The sequence below is a fragment of the Trichosurus vulpecula genome, chromosome 7, assembly GCF_011100635.1.
Source record: "Trichosurus vulpecula isolate mTriVul1 chromosome 7, mTriVul1.pri, whole genome shotgun sequence".
NCBI classification, from domain to species: domain Eukaryota; kingdom Metazoa; phylum Chordata; class Mammalia; order Diprotodontia; family Phalangeridae; genus Trichosurus; species Trichosurus vulpecula.
The window spans coordinates 126,439,997-126,463,608 of NC_050579.1; the positions used below are offsets into that span (position 1 = coordinate 126,439,997).

General features: G+C 38.5%; 1 protein-coding gene across 1 annotated transcript in view; it reads left to right on the top strand.

Moving 5' to 3' along the window:
- SLC2A12 (solute carrier family 2 member 12) overlaps positions 1-23,612 on the top strand; it is a gene marked incomplete at its 5' end in the record, with an annotated part of 74,458 nt that overhangs the window by 21,278 nt on the left and 29,568 nt on the right. Inside the window, one exon of the mRNA XM_036768237.1 lies at positions 6,624-7,973. Coding sequence (XP_036624132.1) covers positions 6,624-7,973 — 1,350 coding nt within the window. The remainder of the gene's footprint in view (positions 1-6,623; positions 7,974-23,612) is intronic.

The window sequence follows — 23,612 nt, forward strand, 5'->3', positions numbered from 1 at the left end:
ATTAGGAAAGAATTTGTGAGAAGGGCAATAAGAGCAGATAGTATCTCTATTGAAGTTTTAGGTCTACAGAACACTTTATGACCCACAAAAACCCGCAAATATTTTAGACTTAAAATCATACTAAAACTTTTGGGACATCCTGTATATACATTATCTCATTTGATCCTCACAACACCGGGCAATAGGAAAAAACTGAGACTCAGAAGAATGAAATTATTTTCCCATGGTTATACCCTCCTGGAAAGTATCAGATGCAGGATTTGACAATCTCATACTTTTCTTCTATACCTATACCACTGCCTCCCAAACTGATGAATGAGAAGCTAAGCGGTGCAGTGGATACAAGTATCAGACCTACAGTGAGGAAGACCTGAATTCAAATTCTGTCTCAGGTACTCGCCAGCTGTGGGACCCTGGGTAATTCACGTAATTTCTGTTTGCCTCAATTTCCCCATCTCTAAAATGGGGATTATAATAGCACCTACCTCCCAGGGTAGTTGTGAGGATAAAATGAGGTGAGATTTATTAAAGTAGATATTAAAGTACTTTACAAATGCTAGTTATCATTGTTATCTAGAAGAGGAGTTAGACTTAATATCTGTGACTCCAGAAGGAGAATTAGAAGCAATAGAGTTTAAGAGAAAGCTTTTTGTCAGTTTTTTTTTCTTTTTTTTGTTGATTCGTCGTGTCTCTTTGTGATCCTATTTGGGATTTTCTTAGGCAGAGATACTGCCAAAGTGATTTTCCATTTCCATTTCTAGCTCATTTTACAGATGAGGAAACAGAAGCAAATAGGGTTCAATGACTTGTCCAGGGTCATGCAGCTAGTAATGTCAGAGGTCAGATTTGTACTTAGGTCTTCTTGCTTCCCAGGGCCAGTGCTCTACCCAACATACCACCCTGCCTTTTCAATACACTTGGAAAAAATATATTGCTATGGCTTAGCTGTATGAGAAGATATTTTGAGAAAGAATACAAGGAACAGGATTTAGAATTAACATCTTCCCAAGAGCTTTAAACACAGAGGAACCAAAAAACCCTTTAAATTTCTGATTTTATAAAAGCACCTGAAACATAGAGGCCTAATGCATCTTCCAAAATCCTCCCACAGTGCCCAAGCCAGCTTCTGTGAAATTTCAGGGCTCCATAGAAGAGAGTATTAAAAACTCTGTCCTAGGGAGTCTGCCAGAGGCCTGTCCTCCCCCTACCCCAGAGTCTGTGTTGCATTTGATTCTGCTAAGCCAGGAGGTACCTTGATCCATAAGCCAAGCCCTAGGTTTGGGTTATCTGGATTAAAACAACTCAGAAAGCTCTTGTTCTTGCTAAGACCAAGCATCTCAATTTAGACTGTTTACAGGGGATCTAGAGATATTGCAAACGTACTCTCGAGGCTTAAGAGGCCCAAGAGTACTCCAACAAGAGGCTTTAGGCTCACGTGGACTGTGTTAAGTCCTATAGAATCTAACCTCTCCTCTCTCTGTCTCTGCCCGCACCCTGTAGTGAGTCCAGGGAAATCTCTAAAACAAGCTAAGGTATAGCTTATATCTAAGGTTTGCCCAATTAGTCCCTGAATAAGCAATATAGTTGTTCAATATAAGATAGCTATTTGCTTCCTGTACCATAGGATGTACATAAATACTAAGCACTCAAAAAGATATGGATGAACAAACACAGAAAACATAAAACATCTCAAGTAACCCGTAATGTTCATTATATTCCCTCAACCCCTTTGAGGGTAAAGACAACTTTGTGGGACTAGTGATCAGCTGTTTTCCATGTGCCTTGGGTGTGTACACTGTGAGTAATTCACAAAATCTAGATTTCCTTGCCAGTCAGGGCATGGCTTTCTCTGGTCCTTCAGCTATAAGATGAAGATGGAGAAGGTTATAGTTTCCTCCGGTAGCTGATACTCTTTACCTCCAGAGGCAACTGGCAAGGTTGAGAGTGTCCATTTTTTCAAGATCACTAGTCACTGACCCATACTTAATCAAGGAAACATAAAGACAGAAGAAAGCAGCCAGAGATTCGAGATCTAATCACGGGCCCACCCTAGATTAAAAACTGTCATGTACTTATACTACACGGCTCTTGGTGTTCTAGGAAACTCTCTAAGGCTGAGTTGGCATTGACCTGCATTAGCAGATAGAGTTTCCTCATTGTTTTTAGTTCTCTAAAACAATGAAATCACAGATCTAGTCTCTTATGACCTTCAGTTTTTACAACATGTATCCATTTGGAGCTTATTGTACCTTACAGTGTAAGATGTTGGTCTAAACCTAATTTCTACTAAACTGCTTTATAGTTTTTCCAGGAGTTTTTGTCAAATAAGGGACTACTTCCTTTAGTAGTCCAAAATTCCATATTTTTGTGCTTTTGCATTGGCTATCTCCTCCTCCTGGGATGTTCTCATTCCCACCCCACTCCCCTCTTAATTAATTAATCTATCTGTTTGTCCTCGACAGAAATGAAAAGCAATTATTAAGTACTTACTATGTGCCACATGGGTATACAAATGCAAAAGCAGGGCAACTCTGGCCCTCAAGAAGTTTACATTTTAAAAAACATTTTATTATTTTTTCTACTTACATGTAAATTTTTTAACATTCTTTTTGAAAATTTTGATTTCTAAATTCTCTCCCTACCCTTTCTTCCCCTCCTTGAAGTGGCAAGCAATTTGATACAGATTATACATGTGCAGTCATGCAAAACATATTTTTATATTAGCCATGTTGCAAAAAAAACCAAGAAAAATAAAGTTTAAAAAAAGTATGTTTTAATCTGCATTCAGACTCCATCAGTTCTTCCTCTGGAAATGGATAGCACTTTTTCATCATAAGTCCTTTGGCATTGTCTTGGATCATTGTATTGCTGAGAATAGCTAGGTCATTTACATGCAATATTGCTGTTACTGTGTATAATGTTCTCCTGGTTCTGCTTACTTCTCTTTGCATCAGTTGTTGTAAGTCCAGGTTTTTCTGAAAACATCCTGCTCAGCATTTCTTATAGAATAATAGTTCTCCATCAGCAGCTAGGTAGCAAAATGGATAGAGTAGAGAACTCTATCTTCCCAAGTTCAAATCTGGCCTTAGACGCTAGCTGTGTGACCCTGGGCAAATCACTTAATCTGTTTGACTCAGTTTCCTCATAAAGTGAGCTGGAAAGAAAATGGTAAACCACTCTAGTATCTTTGCCAAGAAGACCCTAAATGGGGTCATGAAGAGTCAAACATGACCTAAAACAACTGAAATTATTCTAACACACTCATATACCACAACCTGTTCAGCCATTCCCCAATCGATTGGCATCCCCTCAATTACTAATTCTTTACCACTACAGAGAGAGCTGCTGTACATATTTTTTAACATATAGGTCCTTTTCCTTCATGTTATTTTTTAAAATCTTTTTGTAATACACACTTCAGTAGTAGTATTGCTGTCACCCCGCCCTCCCCCTCCCCCATCCCCTACCCCCACAGCCTTTTAGAATTCCTGGTTTCCTTCAGACTCGGCTTAAACTTTACCTTGTGCAAGAGCTGTTTCTGGTTCTGCTGCTTTTCTAGAGTCTTTCCCCCTAAGTTTACCTATGATTTTCTCTGAATTTATCTTGTGTACCTAGTATTTTACATGTTCTCTTTCCCTCTTCTCCACTCCTCACCTTGCCTCTTGAGAGTTTTTCCTTTGTATTCAGTACTTAGCACGGTTTCCTGGTACACAGCAAAAGCTTAATAAAGGTTTGTTGATTGATTGAATGGGCAAACCATCCTTCCAGTCACAGGCTTAGAAGCTTTTGGCCTCATTCCACATATGCAATTAATTTTCAAGCTCTGTCTATTCTCCTTACACAATAGTTCTCATGTCTTTTCCTTTCCATCCACTCAAATTGTCATTGTCCTAATCATCTCTGGATTGAATGAAATGGTCTTTCTTCTTTACACAAAAGATGAGGAAAATATTTTTCTAGTCTTGAAGCTAGGGTACCTAGGCTCTGTATTCCACCTTAGATGCTAATTTTATGATCATAGGAAATTCACTTAACCACTTAGAACCTCAGTTTCCTCATCCACAAAATAGACAAGGAAATACTTACATACAACCTGCCACCCAAAGTTGCTACGAGGAGAACATTTTACAATCTTAAAACATTAAATAAATGTGAGTTATTATTCTTATTATCTTATTGTGAAAGATGCACAACAGCCTGACTAACTACCTTTTCAGCTTTATTTCACATTCTTCACCAACAACTTCTCTATAGTCTGGCCAGACTGACTTTTTCCTGATTTTGTTCTGCTTTCCTGCCTCCATGCATTTGTGTAGGACACTTCTTACATCCTATCTGTCTGGTTTGCTTCTTCCTTTAAGGTTATCTGGTGTCTTCTTCTCCATGAAGTCTTCCCTAATTCATCTAGCTGAATTGTTCCCTCTTCAAATTTCTTGTAGCTCTTTGGAACTCTCCTTTGTCCTTATCATATTCTACTTTGCATCATACTTATTTGTATACTTGTCATGTTCATATGATAAGTTTCTTGAAGGCAGGACAGTTGTCATTTTTCATTCTTAAATCTCTAGTGCTTGGCCCAATGCCTAGCACATAATAATACTCAAATATTTGATCTTATTAATTCCAGAGCTCCCTCCAGCAACGCAGATTGTAGTCCATGATGCTTATTCATCCTATGTGACTCTTGTCTGTGTTCTCCCATGAGCTTGCTGTTATGGGAGTCCACTCAATCCAAAGGAAGACTTCTTTAATTTTTTCCTAACACCTAAGGTAACAGTGGAACACTCTGGCAGACCACTTATCCCTCATTCTTGCCAAATAAATAACTCATCTTCTCTTCCTACGGTTAAATTTCTTGTTGATTTCTTTTACTCCTATTTTTTGGAATACAAAAATTGTTATATGTTGCTTACACCTGTCACATGCCTCTTCATTGTCATCTGCATGATTCTCATTTTCAGTTCTTCAGAGGCATTCTCTCATTGACCTATAACACATAATAAGATAATCTTGAGGAATCCTCAGAAAAACAACCATAACATGTTTCTCAGCCTCCCAATCAAACACAGAACAAGGATGGTGTGGTAAAAAAAGGGGTTGAGGAGTGTCTTCTTGTGGAGTGGGGATGGCTAGGAGAGGCATGATCTGGAATCCGACCATTTCCCAGCTCTAGGACTAGTGGTGGCAGCAAAACCTTCTTCTACCACTACCAGCACCTTCAATGTATAACTTACTTCTTTTAAAAGGAAAACAAAGATCCTGTCCACTTCATTTCCTTAGGGCTGCAGATATTTATTGGTGCCTAAGTAAAGATTCTATTCTCAATGAAGCAGTGTGGTACAGTGGAAAGAACACTGTCTCTAGAGTCAGAGATTATTGCAAAATTATTTCTGACTTTGCGGCCCCATTTGGAGTTTTCTTAGCAAAGATACTAGACCGATCTTCCATTTCCTTCTCATTTCACAGATGAGTTGCTGAGGCAAACAGAGTCAAGTATCTTACCCAAGGTCACATAGCTAGTAAGTGTCTGAGTTCAGATTTTAACTCAGATCTTCCTGAGTTCAGGCCCAGCGCTCTATCCGCTTTGCCACCTAGAGTCAGAATTGCTGCATTTGAGTCCTGCTTTTGATACCTACTCTTTGTGAGATTGTGGACAAGTTACTTAACCTAGCTGAGTTTCAGTTTCTTTAAAATGATGGGGTTAGACCAGATGGCCTCTGGGATCTCCAGGCTCTTTGCTTTCTGCTATGCCTGGAATGACACCCCTGCTACTCTTTAAAACCCACTTCAGATGCTTCTTCTGCCAGAAAGCCCTTGCCTGACCTTCTTAGTCAATAGCAACGTCTTCTTAGATACTTCACACAAAAACCTGGAGGGTGCAGGTACCATGTAATTATAACTATTTATGTTGGTGCCCATACCACCTTCTTAAACTGTAAGCTTCTTGAAGACAAGGACCAAGTCTTAGCCAACCTAGGTGTTTTCCCTTTTTCCTACCATGATGGTCAGCACAGAGTAAGTGACAAATTTGTTGTTCGTACCGCTGTCATATCAAAAAGGTTAAAAACTATATTAAGGGCTGGGTAGTGGACTCCATAGATGATCTTAGCCTGGGATTTCTTCTTTCCCGGGCCATTAAGAAAGGAGAAGCCAAGGCCCTTCTCTGGGACTCAACTCAGAAAGCTGTCTTCAATCTCAGTCCTGTACAAAGATCCTCTTCTTGGGAGCTGGGATAGGATAAGATGAGCTAGGTTATCAGAATAGGTGATCCCTTCCGATTTCCCTAGTCAAATTCTATTCCTATATAGAGTCTTCATAGTTGTTTGCTCATAGAGAACATTATTCTGCATAGTCATCTACTTATGATTTAACAAATTTAAGGGAAAAGTTTTCTCTACACCCTCTCCCCCCACCCCCAAAAAAAAGTGGTGGAAGGAAGTCTTTGTTTCTATAACCAACGATCTCTGTTTTTCAACTACAGTGATGCTGAGTTTGGTATTTGGTCTTTTCATCCTGCCTCAGTGGTATGAAATCATTTGCCCAAGGTTATGGCCCAGTTCATACATAGAATGTTAAAATAATAATTTGGGACTGATATCTCTGTTTTTTCTCTTTGTTTGTAGGATGTGGAATGTTTACTTTCCTCACATCTGTCACTGCTGCTGTCAGTGGACTCCTGGTGGGTTATGAACTTGGGCTCATCTCTGGGGCCCTTCTGCAATTAAGTGGCTTATTAGCCTTGTCTTGCCGACAGCAGGAAATGGTTGTGAGTTCCCTACTCATTGGGGCCTTACTGGCATCGCTCCTAGGAGGATTCTTGATAGACACATATGGGAGAAGAATTGCTATCATTCTGTCATCCTGCTTACTTGGGCTGGGCAGCTTGGTTCTGATCCTGACTGTATCCTATCCAGTTCTCATTGGAGGACGAATTGCCATTGGAGTTTCCATATCCCTGTCTTCCATTGCTACCTGTGTCTATATTGCGGAGATTGCTCCACAGCACAGAAGAGGACTTCTTGTATCATTGAATGAACTTATGATTGTAATTGGTATTCTCCTTGCCTATATTTCAAATTATGCATTTGCCAATGTTTTACATGGTTGGAAGTATATGTTTGGTCTTGTTATTCCACTGGGAGTTTTGCAGGCCATTGCAATGTACTTTCTTCCACCCAGCCCTCGATTCCTGGTGATGAGAGGGTATGATGAAGCTGCTAGCAAAGTCCTAGGAAAATTAAGAGGCATCTTAGATACTACTGAAGAACTTACTGCAATAAAATCTTCCTTGAAAGATGAACACCAGTACAGTTTCTGGGATCTTTTTAGGTCAAAGGACAATATGAGGACCAGAATACTAATAGGCCTCACATTGGTTTTTTTTGTGCAAATCACAGGACAACCAAATATTTTATTTTATGCGTCAACTGTCTTAAAATCTGTTGGGTTTCAGAGCAATGAGGCAGCCAGCCTTGCCTCAACTGGAGTTGGAGTTGTCAAAGTAATCAGCACTGTTCCAGCTACCCTTTTTGTGGACCAGGTTGGGAGCAAGACTTTTCTGTGCCTTGGCACCTCAATGATGGCAGCCTCCTTGTTAACTATGGGTCTTTTGAATCTTAAGATCCATATCAATTCTACCAGTATCTGTAATAGTCATAATTCTATCAACCACTCCCTGGGAGACTTGACTTTTTATGAACAAGGAAATTTGCCAGTTAGCAACAACAGTCTCAAAGAATTGTTCACAGGGATCACTTTAAATAGCAGGAGCTCACTAATGTCAATCAGAAGTGACACTGAAAAGCACGGGGAGCTGACCTGGGCATCTGTGCCAAGTGTTGGAACCTCAGGACCAAGCCCAACACAACAACATCAGGAAATGGGCCCAGACCAAGTCCCAGAGTATTTGAAATGGCTCTCCTTGGTCAGCTTACTTTTTTATGTTGCTGCTTTTTCCATAGGTCTTGGACCAAGTAAGTATTTCATCATCCTATGCTCCCTAACCCAATTCTTTTCATGTTTAAATGGTAACCTATTATTTATGGATAGTCAAGCTGTTCTCTTATAGTTCATTATAAACATGACTTCTGAGAACAAAAGGCTAGCTTGACATATCTGGGCAATCATCTTCCTGACATAGCCATAAGGATATAGTAGACATCAGCAATTGGTCACTGCTGTCCGAGACACAGAATGGCGGAGTAGAGAGAGGATTACATCTGGTGTCAAGACATCATTTTTTAGCCTACGTGTTTTGCCTTTTATGGACTAACCTTGAACAAGTCACCAAAAGTCTTTGATCCTGTTTCTTCGTCTGTAATACTTTGTCCTACCAGAGTTCTTTTGAGGATAGAATGAGATAACACGTGTGAAAGTATTGTGTAATGGCAAAGGGCAATAGAAGCATAAGCCATCATTATTCCAAATTTTGTGAAGAAACACTGCACTAGTCTAGAGCTATCAAAGTCATATTTATTCTTGACTCACTCAAGTGAGCTAGTGTCAGACCAATGATTTTAAAATCTTGCTCTCTTATAGCCCATCAGTCATAATGGTCAATTTAGCAAATGACTTCAACAAATGTTTGCCACATATTTTCTGTGTGTAAGACACTGTTCAAGGTTCTGATGATATAAAAACAAAATGAAGTGGTCCCTGTTCGCTACTGATGGGATACAAAAATGTATGCAAATGAGTAAATACAAAGTCATAAAAAATAAGTCTAAGGCAGAAAGGAGATAATGCTAATAACTTGGAAGAAGGGGCATAGGACAAGGCTGTGGGTAGAGGTGGCACCTGAATTGTGCTTTGAAGGAAGTTAGGGATTCTAACAAGTTGGAGATAAGGAGAGAATGCATTCCAGACTTGGGGAATTACTTGTACAAAGACATGGAGGTGGGAAATAGAGTGTTATTTATAGGTAACATCTAGCACAACAATTTGTTTTGCATATAGTGTATATAAGTATTTCATATAATTCATATTATATTTCATATAATAATATATATTTCATATAATAATGATTCATATTCATATAATTCATATTATAGTGTATGTAAGTATTTCATATAATTCATATTTCATATTCATATAAGTAATATGACATAAAAGTGGAAAGAAACTGGGAAAAAAGATTATTTAAGGCTTTATGTGCCAAACAGAAGAGTTTGTATTCTTTTTTCTACAGGTAGTAGTGAACTTTTGAAAATTTTTGAATGAGTGAATGGGGCAGTGATATAATTTATGTTTTAGGAATATCAGTTTGACAGCTGTAGGGAGAATGTATTGGAGAAGAGAAGATTGGAGGCATAGAAACTGATTGGGAGATGAGAAATAATGAAGGCCTAAACTAGAAGAGATGTCTAAGATAGACCCTTGATCTCATGTCCTTGCACCTTCTCCAAAAGACTGAAACCTCACTCATCTACCCTATCTCTTTGATCTTCAACCTCTTCCTACTACCTTCAAACTTGCTCTGATCTCCCCCATCCTTTAAAAATCCTTCATTAGATCCTACCATCCCCTCAACCTATCAACTTATGTTTCTCCTCTCTTTCTCAGCCAAACACCTAGAAAATTCGATTCACACTCACTGTTTCTACTCTCTTTCTTCCCACTTGCTCTGCAACTCGTGGCATTTTGGCTTCTGACCTCATTGCTTGACTGAAGCTGCTTTTTTCAAAGTTACCAGTGATCTCCTAATTGTCAAATATTTTTTTCGTTCCTTATCCTTGTCGACCTTTCTGTTCCATTTGTCCATATTGACCACTATCTCCTTGATACTCTCTCATTTCTGGACTTTTCTAACACTATTTTCTCTCATTTCTTCTTTTACCTATCTATTCCTAGAACTATTTCTTCTGAGTTTCCTTTGCCAGTTCATTATCCAAATCATGTTCTTCAAGACCCCGTCCTAGGCCTTCTCACTCTAGTACTTCTACATTCTGTCTCTTGGTGACTTTATCAGCTTTTGTGTATTTAATTACCTTCTTTATGCCGATGACTCCCAGATTCCCCAGTATTTCCCTTGATCTTCATCCTGTACCATCAGTTGCCTATTGGGCATTTAGAACTGGATATACCAGAGACATCTCAAATTCAACATGTCTAAAACAGAACCCATCTTTCCCCTCATAACTCAACCTCTTCCATACTTTCCAGTTTCTATCAAAAATGCCACCATTCTTCCAATCTCCTAGCTTCATAGCTTTGACATTGTCCTCTATTCCTCATTATCCCTCAACCTGGATATCCATTCAGTTGTCAAATGTTGCTGTTTCTACCATCACATCTCTCCTATCTAACCCCTCATCTCTACTCACAAGACCACCATTTTAGTTCAAGTTTTCAATGTCCCTTGATTAAATTTTACAACAGCCTCCTAACTGGTCTCCCTACCTCAATTCCCTGTCCATTTTATTCTGTTTTCTGTGCTGCTTCCTTAAGCATAGATCTGACCATGTCACTTCCCCACAGCTAGAATGCCTTCTGATTGTTTCTAAATGCCAAGGCTCCTTCCCCTTTTCCCCTTTTGAATGGATGCTGAATCTCCATCCCCACTCTGTGCCAGAGAGAATCCATAATCTTCACTCCACTATTACTCCAAGACCTATTATCTCCTTCCCAACAGTGGTGGGCTGCTTCTGTGAGGCAGACACCTTGATATAGGATATGGACTTCTGGGCTACATCCTTGGCACCTCTGGGCCTTTCTATCTGAACTCTCCTACGTGTGTTGTCCCTCCCAATTAGTCCATGAGCAACTTGAGTGTGGGGATTTTCTTCTTTATCTATTTGTATTCCTAGCACTTAGCATAGAACACAACACAGAGAACACACTAATAAGTTTTTCATTCATTCATAAACTACTCTGTTTAGCTTTCAGAACTCTTCACAACCTTGTGCTTTACCTATCTTTCCACTCTCATTATACCGTAATATACTGTAATAAGGCCAAATTGTTCTTCTCTGTGTTCTTCGCACACAACACTACCCCTTGCCTCTTTCTTTCCATTGGTTATCTTCTAGGCTCACAACGTACTACTTCACCTCAGTCTGATGGAATCCCTCTATTCCTTCAAGATGTAGCTTAAACCCTGAAGTCAGGAGGACCTGTGTTCAAATTCAGCCTCAGACACTTACTAGCTGTGTAACTTTGGACAAGTCACTTAACCCTGATTTCCTTTAAAAAAAAAAGACAGATTAAGCACCTCTTTCTGCATGAAGCCTTTTCTGATCCCCTCAATTGCTAGTGCTCTTCCTCTCAATTTATATTTCATTACTTTGTATTTATTCTCTCTACATTTATTCTGGATATTCTTATATTTGTATTTGTTGGCTCCACAATTAGAATCTATGTTTCTTGTGAATGAGTATTGTTTTATCTATCTATTAATAAATGCTTGCAGATTGGTTGAGTGCAAAAGAAGAGGATGGATATGTGAAATAGTGTGAAGCTAGGATAAACAAGACTTGACAACTTAGTGTATGTGAGAGTAGATGGAGAAAGAAGAGTGAAAGATAACTTCAAAGTTGGATAACAGTTAAAATATTGGTGCCATAGACAGAAATGGAGAAGTTGGGAAAAGGAATGAAATTGGGCAAAAGGGTAATGAGTTCTGTTTTGGACATGTTGAGTTTGAAATGCTAATGGTATATCTAGGTAGAAATATCTAGCAAGCATTTAGCAATATTCCACTGGAGTTTAAGCGGGGGAAAAGATTAGGGTTGGATATATGGTTTTAATAGTCATCTGCATAGAGATGATAATTGAACTCATGGAAATTAATGAGGTCATCAGGGAGGAGATTATAGGGAAATAAAAGAAGACTGCCTAGGAAAGAGCCTTGGGAGATATTGATTAGCCAGCCAAAGAAACTGAGGAGGTGTCAGATAGGTAGGATGAGAGAGAGAAAGAGAGAGAGAGAGAGAGAGAGAGAGAGAGAGGGAGAGGGAGAGGGAGAGGGAAGGTAGGAAAGAGTGAAAGAGTACAGGAGTAAGGAATACGTACAGATCAAGAAAGATGAGGATTAAGAAAAGGCCATTGGAATGAACAGATAAGAGATTATTGACAACCTTGGAGAGAGCAGTTTTAGGCAAGTTCTAGGTTCAGAAACCAGATAATAAGGGGTTGAGAAGTGAGTAGGGGTGGGATGGGGCATGAGGTGAGGAAATGGAGGTCTCTAGAAAGACACTCTTTCTAGAACCTTGGCTATGAAAAGGAGAAGAGATATAGAATGATAACTTGAGGGGAATAGTAGGGTTAAGTGAGATTTTTTTAGGAGAAGGGAGGCTGAGGCAGAATTTTAGGAAATGGGAGAGGAACCAATATAAAATGAAAGATAGAAGGTGAGAGAAGAGGTAATGGTTGAGGGATCAAGCTTCTTGAGGAGATGAGAGGGGTTAAAATAAAAAACACAAGTTTATGAGGTAGCCTTATCAAAGGAGAGGGGCTACCTCTTTTTTAGGGACTAGAGTAAAGGAAAAGAGAGGGGAGAAGGGGAATGGTGATGAAGAGGTTTTTGAAGTAGAAGAAAAGAGTTTGAGATGAATAGCCTATATTTTCTTAGTAAAGTGTGAGGTGAGACTCCTTTACTGAGAAGGAAGATAGAAGAAGGAGGTAGTATAAGAGGTCTGAGAACAGAGGAGAAGGTTTGGTATGACATCCATTAAAAGTATGACATGGCAAGAAGGGAAAAAATAAAAAGATTATTGTTCAATAATGATGCTCCAGTTGAGATGACGTAAGTTTGAGGTGAAGTCATTAGCCATGGATGAGTAGCTTTGTCCCTGGAGTAGGGACGAAGAGGGCATAGATATAACCCAGGGTTGGAGTCTGGCAAGGTATGATGGAGGACAGAACAAGGCCAAAGGACTCAAAGATAGTATATGATTGCATAAGTCAACTGTAGGATCCAGGCTGAAATGAGAGAAGGAAGCCAGAGCAGAGATGAAGATCAGAGAACAGGGGGCAGAAGGATTGGAGGTCAGGGTGGACAAAGTATGAGGTTAGGAGGGTACAAATAGAAGGTTATATTGAAGAATGGGAAGTTATGATCAGATTTTCAGAGCTTTAGTGGATCTTAGATTTAGAACTGGAATGAACCTTAGAGGTTATTAAAGAGTCAAAAAAGACTTCAAAGGCTGTCTAGTCCAACCCATATATGAGAGGAATTCCCACTATAATATATGTGGCTCAATCTTCTCTTCAAGTCAAGTCAACAAGCATCTATTAAGTGCCTACCATATGCCAAGTAATATGTTAAGCCTTCATTTGTATAGTGAAGAAGCTGAGGCCCTAAGAATTTAAGTTCCTTATCTGATATGTCATCCAGTGAATACATAGCGGAGCTAGGATCTGAACCCAGGTCATCTGACTCCATAGCTAGCACCCTTTCTATTGCACTACACTGTCTCTCTATTTCTGGAGCACCTAAATGAAGCAATTATAGGTCAAGGGCTTGACCTTCCCTAAGTGTGGCTGAGGTGTAGTAAAGTCAGAGGTTATGAGAGCTGAGGAGTTTGATGACCCTGAGAAGCCAGGGTCATCTGAGGGGGTAGGGACATGTATGTTAAAGTCCCCAAGCATGAGGGAAAAGGTTGAGGCTGAGAAGAAAACCAAGTGAGGTTTATTATAGTGGGGATTCCTTTAATGTATGAGTTGGATGAGATGGCCTCTAAGGTCTCTTCAATTCTGTGATTCTGTGAGTAAGAATGACCTGGACTGGGTGATAGAGATGGAGTGAACCTTGAAGAAAGAGAGCTTCCTGAATGATAGTTGGTTGTTTCCCTTCATTCTTGAAGAGGACTGAAAATGACATCATTATGTTGGGACTGAAGCATAGTGTATCCAGCTATGGCTTATCGGATCAATATGAGCTCAGAAGGCTCTACCACAGGGTGCTGGCAAATGGACCGTCTAGCAGGGCCATCAAAGAGTGACAAGCCATATAGGAGTGCCATAGTATGCTGCCTCAGTGAGCAATAAAGAGCATTCCTTACTAGAAAAAGGTGTTAGAGATGCTTTGTCTTCTTCAGGAGGCGAGGAAGGAGAGCCAAGTATATAGTAATGTAAGAGATGGAAAGGGGTGAAGGGTTATGGGATAAAAGGGACATCTTGGTAACTCCATTTACTTGGAAAGAAGAAAAGTGCATTTTTGTTTATTTGTTTAAGTTTTTGATCTCTTCTGATGAGCAGGGAAGTGGGGTGGGGGACAGTTTTAATGTGTCAGGACACAAAGAGGTTTTAAAAGGCTGTCTGAACTGCTCAGTGATGTATGCAACTTTACTTATGTAAACAACCTGGGGAAGAGAGGAAAGACTGGTAAGAAGGAAAGAGAGGAAGGCGATGGGATATTTCTTTAAAGTACACTTTGCCCACAGGGGTAACCTCAGGAGGCACACAATTCATTTCCATTAGGTTCCCAGGGGGTTAGGCATCATGTTACCCAGTTCAGCACAATGCAAACAACTTAAAAGCCGCCAGCAGCAGCTGTGGTGTCAGCTTATTTCACAGGAGCCAGGCTAAAGGTTTAAGCATTTCTTTCAAATGTACATAAACCCTTGGTATTTGGCTCACTAGAATGGGGGTTCATTTCATTTCTCTGAGTGTTAACCTCACCCATAAAGGCTGCTTACTCTTTGTACTAATAATTAATATTCATACAGGTTTGGGGAATTTATAAATTGCTTTGCATATATTGTATATCATTTACTATTTTATCATATTTTAGATAATATTGGATAAACTTTGCTTCTCCCCTAGGGCTAATACAGTCCTCTGCCTCATAGTATGCTGAAAAGAGTATTGGAGCTAGAATGTGATGGCCAAGCCACTTTATTTCTCTAGGCCTCAGATGCCTAACCAGGAGTTTGACCTAGATAACTTCAAACATCTTTTCTACCTTCAGAGATATGGTTCATTAAAAAAAAAGCTGTGATTTTGTTAGTGTAGGAACTACCTATCCTACCATGATTTATAGTCAAGGCCTAGAGCACTAGGTCTGGAGTTATGAAGACCCAAGTTCAAATTCGGTCTCAGATACTTGCTAAACTACATGACTCTGGACAAGTCACTTAACCCCTGCCCACTTCAGAGTGTCTGAAGCTCTAAAGCTGTGATTCTGAGTCTGTGAACAGCCACATTCATTAGAAAAAAAATTAAGGAAAAGTAGAGTGGATCCAAATAGATTCTCCTCTAGATAATGACAAGAATTGATTTGAATGAGTCCGGTACTGATTAATCAGGCTTTCTCATTGATCCTAATCCTCTCCCTTCAAGATCATAGAATTCAAGACGGAAAGGACTTTAGAGGCCATCTAATTCTCATTGCACCCCCCCTGCCATTTCACAGATGAAGAAAATGAGGCCCAGAGAGATCTTGCCATTGATAGAGTATAAGCTCATTGAGGAAAGGGACAAGTTTTGTTTGTTTGATTTACCTTGCGCATAGTAGACACTAAATAGATACTTATCAGGTTGGGTTATTGGATTGCTCAAAATGTGAGACAAGTGGCTGAAAACAGAATTTGAGCTCAAGTCTCAACTCCAAATCCAGTCATTGTCCTAAGCAAGCCAGAGCATAAAACAGTTACCAAAAGTAGTTTTCTGAAAACATATTTCTGGCCATGATTTAGGGAAGTTAGCTTCTTCACTAACAGGTGAGATGACTTGGGTAGCTGTTCTACCTTCTGTTAATGAAATGTGAGTGGCACTCTTAATTTATACTTTCTTTTCCGAACCATTAAAACATCACAAGGGCAACAATTGAGTGCTCTGTCAGACTTGGGACCAGCTACAAAGCGTTTCTAATGATAATGAATAAGTATTGCAAATCTTCCTGCTGACAAAGCTTCAGGTGGCATGCCATAGGATCTATATGCCATATTTTGGTTATACTGGCAACTTATGAGGTCTTTTTGGTGGGGGTGGGGGAATGGGGGGGGGGCGGCGGTTGGGAGTAAATGCTTTTTATTTAACACTCACCCTCTTAAACTGATTTGTGGAAATAACAAGTGTCACTATGACTTCCAGGTGTACACACAAAAAAGAGTAAAAGGTCATTGTTCATTGAATTGAAAAGTGGAAGAGAGGCCCTCTCAGTTTTAATTCAGCATCCTTTAATAGACACCATCAGACTATCTATCGGAGCCCATCCATTACAACATGAGGGGCAATTTTCTTGAATTTCTAGCCTCGTGAAGGAGAAAGTGGTAGCATAATTAATATTCTCCTAATGCATAGGGTCACTATGGCAATGCCTTTTATGTATTCATTTGTCAGTCTCTATCCTAAACCTAGTAACCATCAACAAAAATAAACATGTAAATGTACAAACAAAAGCAAAAAAATCCAACTGTACAGTCACAAACTAAACCATTTGTTTTAAATATGTATTTAAAATATACATTAATTTTGACAAAAATAGCCTGTTTGCTTCTACATCATTCAACAGCTCTCACTTCCTTGTAATTTATTTTATTTATTTTTTTTAAATTGCAGCCATTACTGAGAGGCATTATGGTATAGTAGCTAGAGTACTAGATTTGGCATCAGGAAAACCTAGGTTCAGATCCCACCTCTGACACTAAGAAGATGAGCAACCATAGGCCAGTCACATGACTTCTCAGAGTCCCAGGTTAATCTCCAAGATTATAACTAAAAAGAGAAGATTTTGGTTTGAATTAGTGCTAAATCACAAGTTCTTGAATGAAGCTTTGTTTTCCTGCTTATTGCATTTTCCACCATTTTATACAAGTTTTCTTATATTCTCTGCAATCCTCGTGTTCATTATTTCTTAAGCTATAATATTCCATTTTCTTCTTATAACACAATTTGTTCGATCATTCCCCAATAGAGAGGCACCCATTTTGTTTCTAGGTTTTTGCTACTATTAAGAAACACACACACACACACACACACACACACACACACACACACACACGCCCCCACCACACCACCACCACCACCACCACCACCACACCACCCTTTTTTTTCTGTTTTATGTTGATTTTATTTCACATTTGCGAATTTCGAAATTAAACAAATATAGATGGTTTTCTTTTTGTTGTTTTCTTTTTTTAATTCCATATTGTATTATTTAATATTTTTTAGTTTTGATTTCAGCATTGATTTCCACAAAATTTGGAGTTACACATTTTCTCCTGATTTCTACCCTCCCCCCCACTACAAGATGGCATATATTCTGATTGTCCTGTTCCCCAGTCAGCCTTCCCTTCTATCACCCCACTCCCCACCACCCGCCATCCCCTTTCCCCTTACTTTCTTTTAGGGCAAAATAGATTTCTATGCCCCATTGCCTGCATATCTTATTTCCCAGTTGCATGCAAAACAACTATTTTTGAGCATCTGCTTTTGAAACTTTGAGTTCCAAATTCTCTCCCCTCTTCCCTTCCCACCCACCCTCCCTAAGAAGGCAAGCAATTCAACATAGGCCACACATGTATCATTATGTAAAACACTTCCACGATATTCATATTGTGAAAGACTAACTGTATTTCCATCCATCCTATCCTGTCTCCCCTTATTCAATTTTCTCCCTTGATCCTGTCTCTTTTCAAATGTGTTTGCTTTTGATTACTTCTTCCCCCTATCTGCCCTCCCTTCTATCGTACCCCCTTTTTTATCCCCTTCCCCCTACTTTCTTGTGGGGTAAGATACCCAATTGAGTGTGTATGTTATTCTGTTCTCAGGTCAAATCTGATGAGAGCGAGATTCACTCATTCCCCCTCACCTGCCCCCTCTTCCCTTCCTACAAACTGCTTTTTCTTGCCACTTTTATGTGAGATGATTTACCCCATTCTATCTCTCCCTTTCTTCCTCTCTCATCCCTTAATTTGATTTTTTTAGATATCATCCCTTCATATTCAACTCACCCTGTGCCCTCTGTCTGTATACATGTATATTCCCTTCAACTACCCTAATACTGAGAAAGGTCTCATGAATTACACACATCATCTTTCCATGTAGGAATGTAAACAAAACGGTTCAACTTTAGTAAGTCCCTTATGATTTCTCTTTCTTGTTTGCCTTTTTATGCTTCTCTTGATTCTTGTCTTTGAAAGTCAAATTTTCTATTCAGCTCTGGTCTTTTCACTGAGAAAGCTTGAAAGTCCTCTATTTTATTGAAAATCCATATTTTGCCTTGGAGCATTATACTCCGTTTTGCTGGGTAGGTGATTCTTAGTTTTAATCCTAACTCCTCTGACCTCCAGAATATCATCTTCCAAGCCCTTCAAACCCTTAATGTAGAAAATGTTAGATCTTGTATTATCCTGATTGTGTTTCCGCAATACTCAAATTGTTTCTTTCTGGTTGCTTGCAGTATTTTTTCCTTGATCTGGGAGCTCTGGAATTTGGCAACAATATTCCTAGGACTTTTCTTTTTGGGATCTTTTTCAAGAGGCAATTGGCTGATTCTTTCCATTTCTATTTTACCCTCTGGCTCTAGAATATCAGGGCAGTTTTCCTTGATAATTTCTTGAAAGATGATATCTAGGCTTTTTTTTTTCAATCGTGGCTTTCAGGTAGTCCAATAATTTTAAAATTATCTCTCCTGGATCTATTTTCCAGGTCAGTGGTTTTTTCCAGTGAGATATTTCACATTGTCTTCCATTTTTTCATTCCTTTGGTTCTGTTTTATAATATCTTGATTTCTAATAAAGTCACTAGCTTCCACTTGCTCTAATCTAATTTTTCTGGTAGTATTTTCTTCAGTGGCCTTTTGAACCTCCTTTTCCATTTGGCTAATTCTGCCTTTCAAGGCATTCTTCTCCTCATTGGCTTTTTGGGGCTCTTTTGCCATTTGAGTTAGTCTATTTTTTGAGGTGTTATTTTCTTCAGTATTTTTTTGGTCTCCTTTAGCAAGTCATTGACTTGTTTTTCATGATTTTCTTGCATCACTCTCATTTCTCTTCCCAATTTTTCCTCTACTTCTCTTACTTGCTTTTCCAAATCCTTTTTGAGCTCTTCAATGGCCTGAGACCAATTCATATTTTTCGTGGAAGCTTTTGATGTAGGCTCTTTGACTTTGTTGACTTCTTCTGGCTGTATGTTTTGGTCTTCTTTGTCACCAAAACAAGATTCCAAAGTCTGAGTCTGAATCTGTCTCTTTTCTCTGCCTGTTCATGTTCCCAGCTAACTACTTGACCCTTGAGCTTTCTGTCAGGGTATGACTGCTTGTAGAGTAGAGAGTACTTCGTCCCAAGTTTTAGGGACTGTGCTGCTGTTTTCAGAGCTACTTCTACACAGCAAGCTCTGCCACAGCAGTGCTTCTCCTCCCCCAAGAACTGCCAACCAGGACCACAACCTGCTGCTTAATTCCTCCCACCAGGTGGGCCTGGGGCTGGAAGCAACTGCAGCTGTAGCTCTGGAAGCAGGTACCTCTCCTGCCCCTGGGGCTGGGGCCTACCCACACACTCCCTTCACTCCATTCCAGCAGTTTTTCCCACTAACCTGCTCTGTTGTCTTTGGCGTTTGTGGGTTGAGAAGTCTGGTAACTGCCACAGCTCAATGATTCAGGGCCCTACGGCCTGTTCCACCTGGCTCCCAGTCTGGCTGGTCCTGGCGCTGCCCATGCTGGGCTGTGTTCTGCTCTGCTCCCAGCTCTGTGCTATAGACCTTTCGCAGTGACCATCCAGGCTGTCCTGGGCTGGAGCCCTGCTTCCCTTTGCTATTCTGTGGGTTCTACAGCTCTAGAATTTGGTCAGAGCCATTTTTTACAGGTGTTTGGAGGGTCCTGTGGGAGAGCTTAAGCAATTTCCAGCTTTCCAGCCACCATCTTGGCTCCACCCCTCCCCTTTTAAAAATTAGTTTTAATTATTTTTTTTTAGTATTTTGGATATTTGTTGAACCTCTCTCTCTTTCTTCATTAACTTCCTGGGGTGAGGAGAAGGCAAAGGTAAATTGCCAGTGGTGAGATTGTTAGGTCAAAGGATATAAACAATTTAGTAACTTTTCTCTCATAATTCCAAATTGTTTTCTAGAGTAGTTGTACCAGCTCATAGCTCCACCAATTCTGTTTTTGTTTGCCTGACTACCTTCAACTCTGCCAACATTGACTATTTCTATATTTTATGATCAGTGCCAATTTGATGGCAGGGAGGTGAAACATTAGAGTAGTTTTAATGTTCATTTCTCATATTTCATGATTAGTAATTTGGAGCATTTTTTCTTATGGTTACTGATAATTTATATTTCTTCCTTTGAAAACTGTCCATATCCTTTCTTTGAAGTATTCATATTTGCCGTTTCTTATTGTGTGATATTACATTATGTTCTTGTAGCACAATTTGTTCTGTTATTCCTCAATTCTGGGATATGCGGGCTGTTTCTAGTTGCTTGTCTCATTTTTATTTACTGTTTTTTGCTATGCCTAAAAAAGTTGTATACCAGCACCTTTAATCTATTAAAGAACCCTATCATTTATAACTTAAGGACTGGAATGCTTTCTTTTTATAGAAATTAGATAGATAGATAGATAGATAGATAGATAGATAATTTATTAAGCTTTTTACCCTGTGCCAGGCTCTGCTAAGCAAAGTTAAAAAAATCAATATTTACAAAACAAATTAAGAGTATTGTTATTAACATTACAAAGGAAGAATTTGCTTCATACAATACTTTAGAATTCCTTTAAATAGCTAGTTCTAATGCATTTGAAATAGGAATTGATTTATAAAAATATAGTTTAGTATTGTAGGATTTTAGAGTGGGGAAAGGATAGTAGGAATTGTCTTGTCTAGCCTTGTAAAGAACAGTCTCTCAGAGCTGAAAGGGACCTTAGATTATCTAATACACTCTCAGGATTAAAATTCAGGTCTCTTGACTCCCAGGGCAGTGCTTGTATGCATAAGGATTTAAGAAAAGCAAGAAAGCAAGGCAATCCTGTACAATAATGTTATTCCCAACTGGACAAGCTCTTACCTAATTAATGTTTCTTTTACTATTCAAATTAACTTCCTCATTTGTAAAGTATGTACATACACATGTATGTACATATGTATATATGCTTCAGTCTACGCTTTCATTGTGGGTATATACACATGTATATGTATATAGATATATATGCTTCAATCTGTGTTTTGAGTGTGTGTTTGGGCATGGCTAATATGGGGATTTATTTTGCTTTGTAATAGGTTTTGTTTGTCTTGATTTCTCAGTTGGTGGTGGTGGTGGGGGAAATGGGAACATGAGAATTCAGAACTGAAAATAAAATAAATTTGAATTAGAAAAATAAATTCTTAGTGAATAAGGATCACCTCTCGCTTACTTTATTCTCAAAGTAGGTTTATTCTGGATCAAATATTAATACACACTGAACATGATTAGTGATAAATGGATAATATTCATATAGTATTCTTATATATATACATGTACATATACATATATACATACATTGGATAAATGAATAGTATTAATGTATATACATATGTGTGTATGTGTATACATATATGCTTCAGTCTGTCCTTTGTGTATATGTGCATACAAACATGCACACACACTTTGGACATGGCTACTGCTAAAATTTGTTTTGCTTAACTGTATATATTTATAAAGGATTTTGTTTGTCTTGTGGGAGGAAGAGAATTCAGGACTGAAAATAAAATACAATAAAATTGAATTTAAAAAAATTCCCAGTGAACAAGGATCACTTGTAGCTCACTTTATAGAATCTGAGAGTAGGTTAATTTTAGATCAAACATCAATATAAACTGAACCTGATTTTTGATAAATGGATAGTATTCATTATATATAGTATTCATATATATTGGATAAATAGATAGTCATGGGTCCACTTTGAGAATGAAGGACAAACAGCAAGAACTATACATACATACACATATACATATAGATATATACGTGTATATGTATAGTTGTGTAAGTGTATATTTGTACTTCATTCTGCACTTTGAGTTCATTACATTTCTATGTAGAAGTAGATAGCATGTTTCATTAAGAATCCTCTAGAATTGTGGTTGGTCATTGTATTGATCAAATTTCCCAAGTCTTTCAGAATTGTTTATCTTTATAATATTGTTGTTTCTGTATAAATTGTTCTCCACTTTGTATCAATTCATAAAATTTTCTCAGGTTTCTCTGAAACCACCCCATTCATCATATCTCACAGCACAATAGTATTCCTTTCATTTTCATATGCCAAAGCTTATTCAGCCATTCTGCATTTTCCAATTCTTTACCACCATGAAAAGAGTGGCTATAAAATTTTTTATACACATGGGTTCTTTTCTTCTTTCTTTGATCTTTTTAGGGTATAGATGTAGTAGCGGTATTGCTGGGTCATAGGATATGCATAGTTTAATAGCTTTTGGGGCATGGTTACAAATTGCTTTCCAGAATGGCTGGGCTCATTCATAGCTCCACCAACATTACATTAAAGAACCTATTTTCCCACAACCCTTCCAACATTTGTCATTTTCTTTTTTTGTCCACTTTGCCATTCTGATGAGTGTGAGGTAATACATCAGAGTTGTTTTAGTTTGCATGTCTCTAATTATTTCACTAGGACTTTGTAATGCTTCCCTCTGTCCCCTGTCTTTCTCTGCCCCTACTATCCCCCTCCTCTGCCTTCCCCTCCCTCCCCACTCCCCCCTACTCTGGATTATTTCCACATCCCTATTTGCAGGCTTTTGCAGATTCATTGGTAATTTTTGGTCCAAGGAATAACAGATTCATGGCCATCTTGAAAATATTCTTATTTTTATAGAAAAATGAGTTGGTTTTAATTATGATTTAGTTATATATAATAGCAATAGTAGCCCCAAAAACAATACTAGTAACAACAACCAAGCTTTTCTTCTTCATGAGGGTTTACTGAAGGTAAAAATGAATGCAAGTAGCATTTTAGAACCTGTCACTGAAGTGTGTACTGTGTTGAATAAGTCAATTTAACTTAAACAGATATGGTTTCCTCATCTCTAGATATTTACTCACTTATCTAACAGAGATGACTTATACTGGGCAAGAAAGCCAGTAGCTATTTCCAAGACTTGACTATGTCATAAAAAAAGATTAGCAGGAATAGAAAGATAGCTTTCAGCTTTCACACCCAAGTGAATGAGTGAGCCAGATTTTTAAAAAAAATGTTTTTGCTTTAAATAATATTTTATTTTTCCCAAAATTAAATTTTTAGCATTCATTTTTACAAGATTTTAAATTCCAATTTTTTTCTTCCTCTCTGCCCTCCCCTCTTCTCAAAGTGGTAGGCAGTTTAATATAGTTTATACATATGCTATCATGTAAAACATATTTCCATATTCATCACAGTTGTGAAAGAAGAAACAAATAAAGAAAAACACGAGAGAGAACAAAGAAAGTGAAAAAATATGCTTCGATCTGTAGAGTCCAAAAGTTCTTTATCTGAATATGGATAGCATTTTCCTTTGTGAGTCCTTTGTGCTTGTCTTGGTTCATTGTGTTGCTGAGAAAAGCTGAGTCATTCATAGTTGATCATCACGTGATGTTACTGACACTGTGTACAATGTTTTCTTGATTCTGCTCATTTCACTTTGCATCAGTTTGTACACGTTTTTCCAGCTTTTTCTGAAATGTGCTTGCTCAACATTTCTTATTGC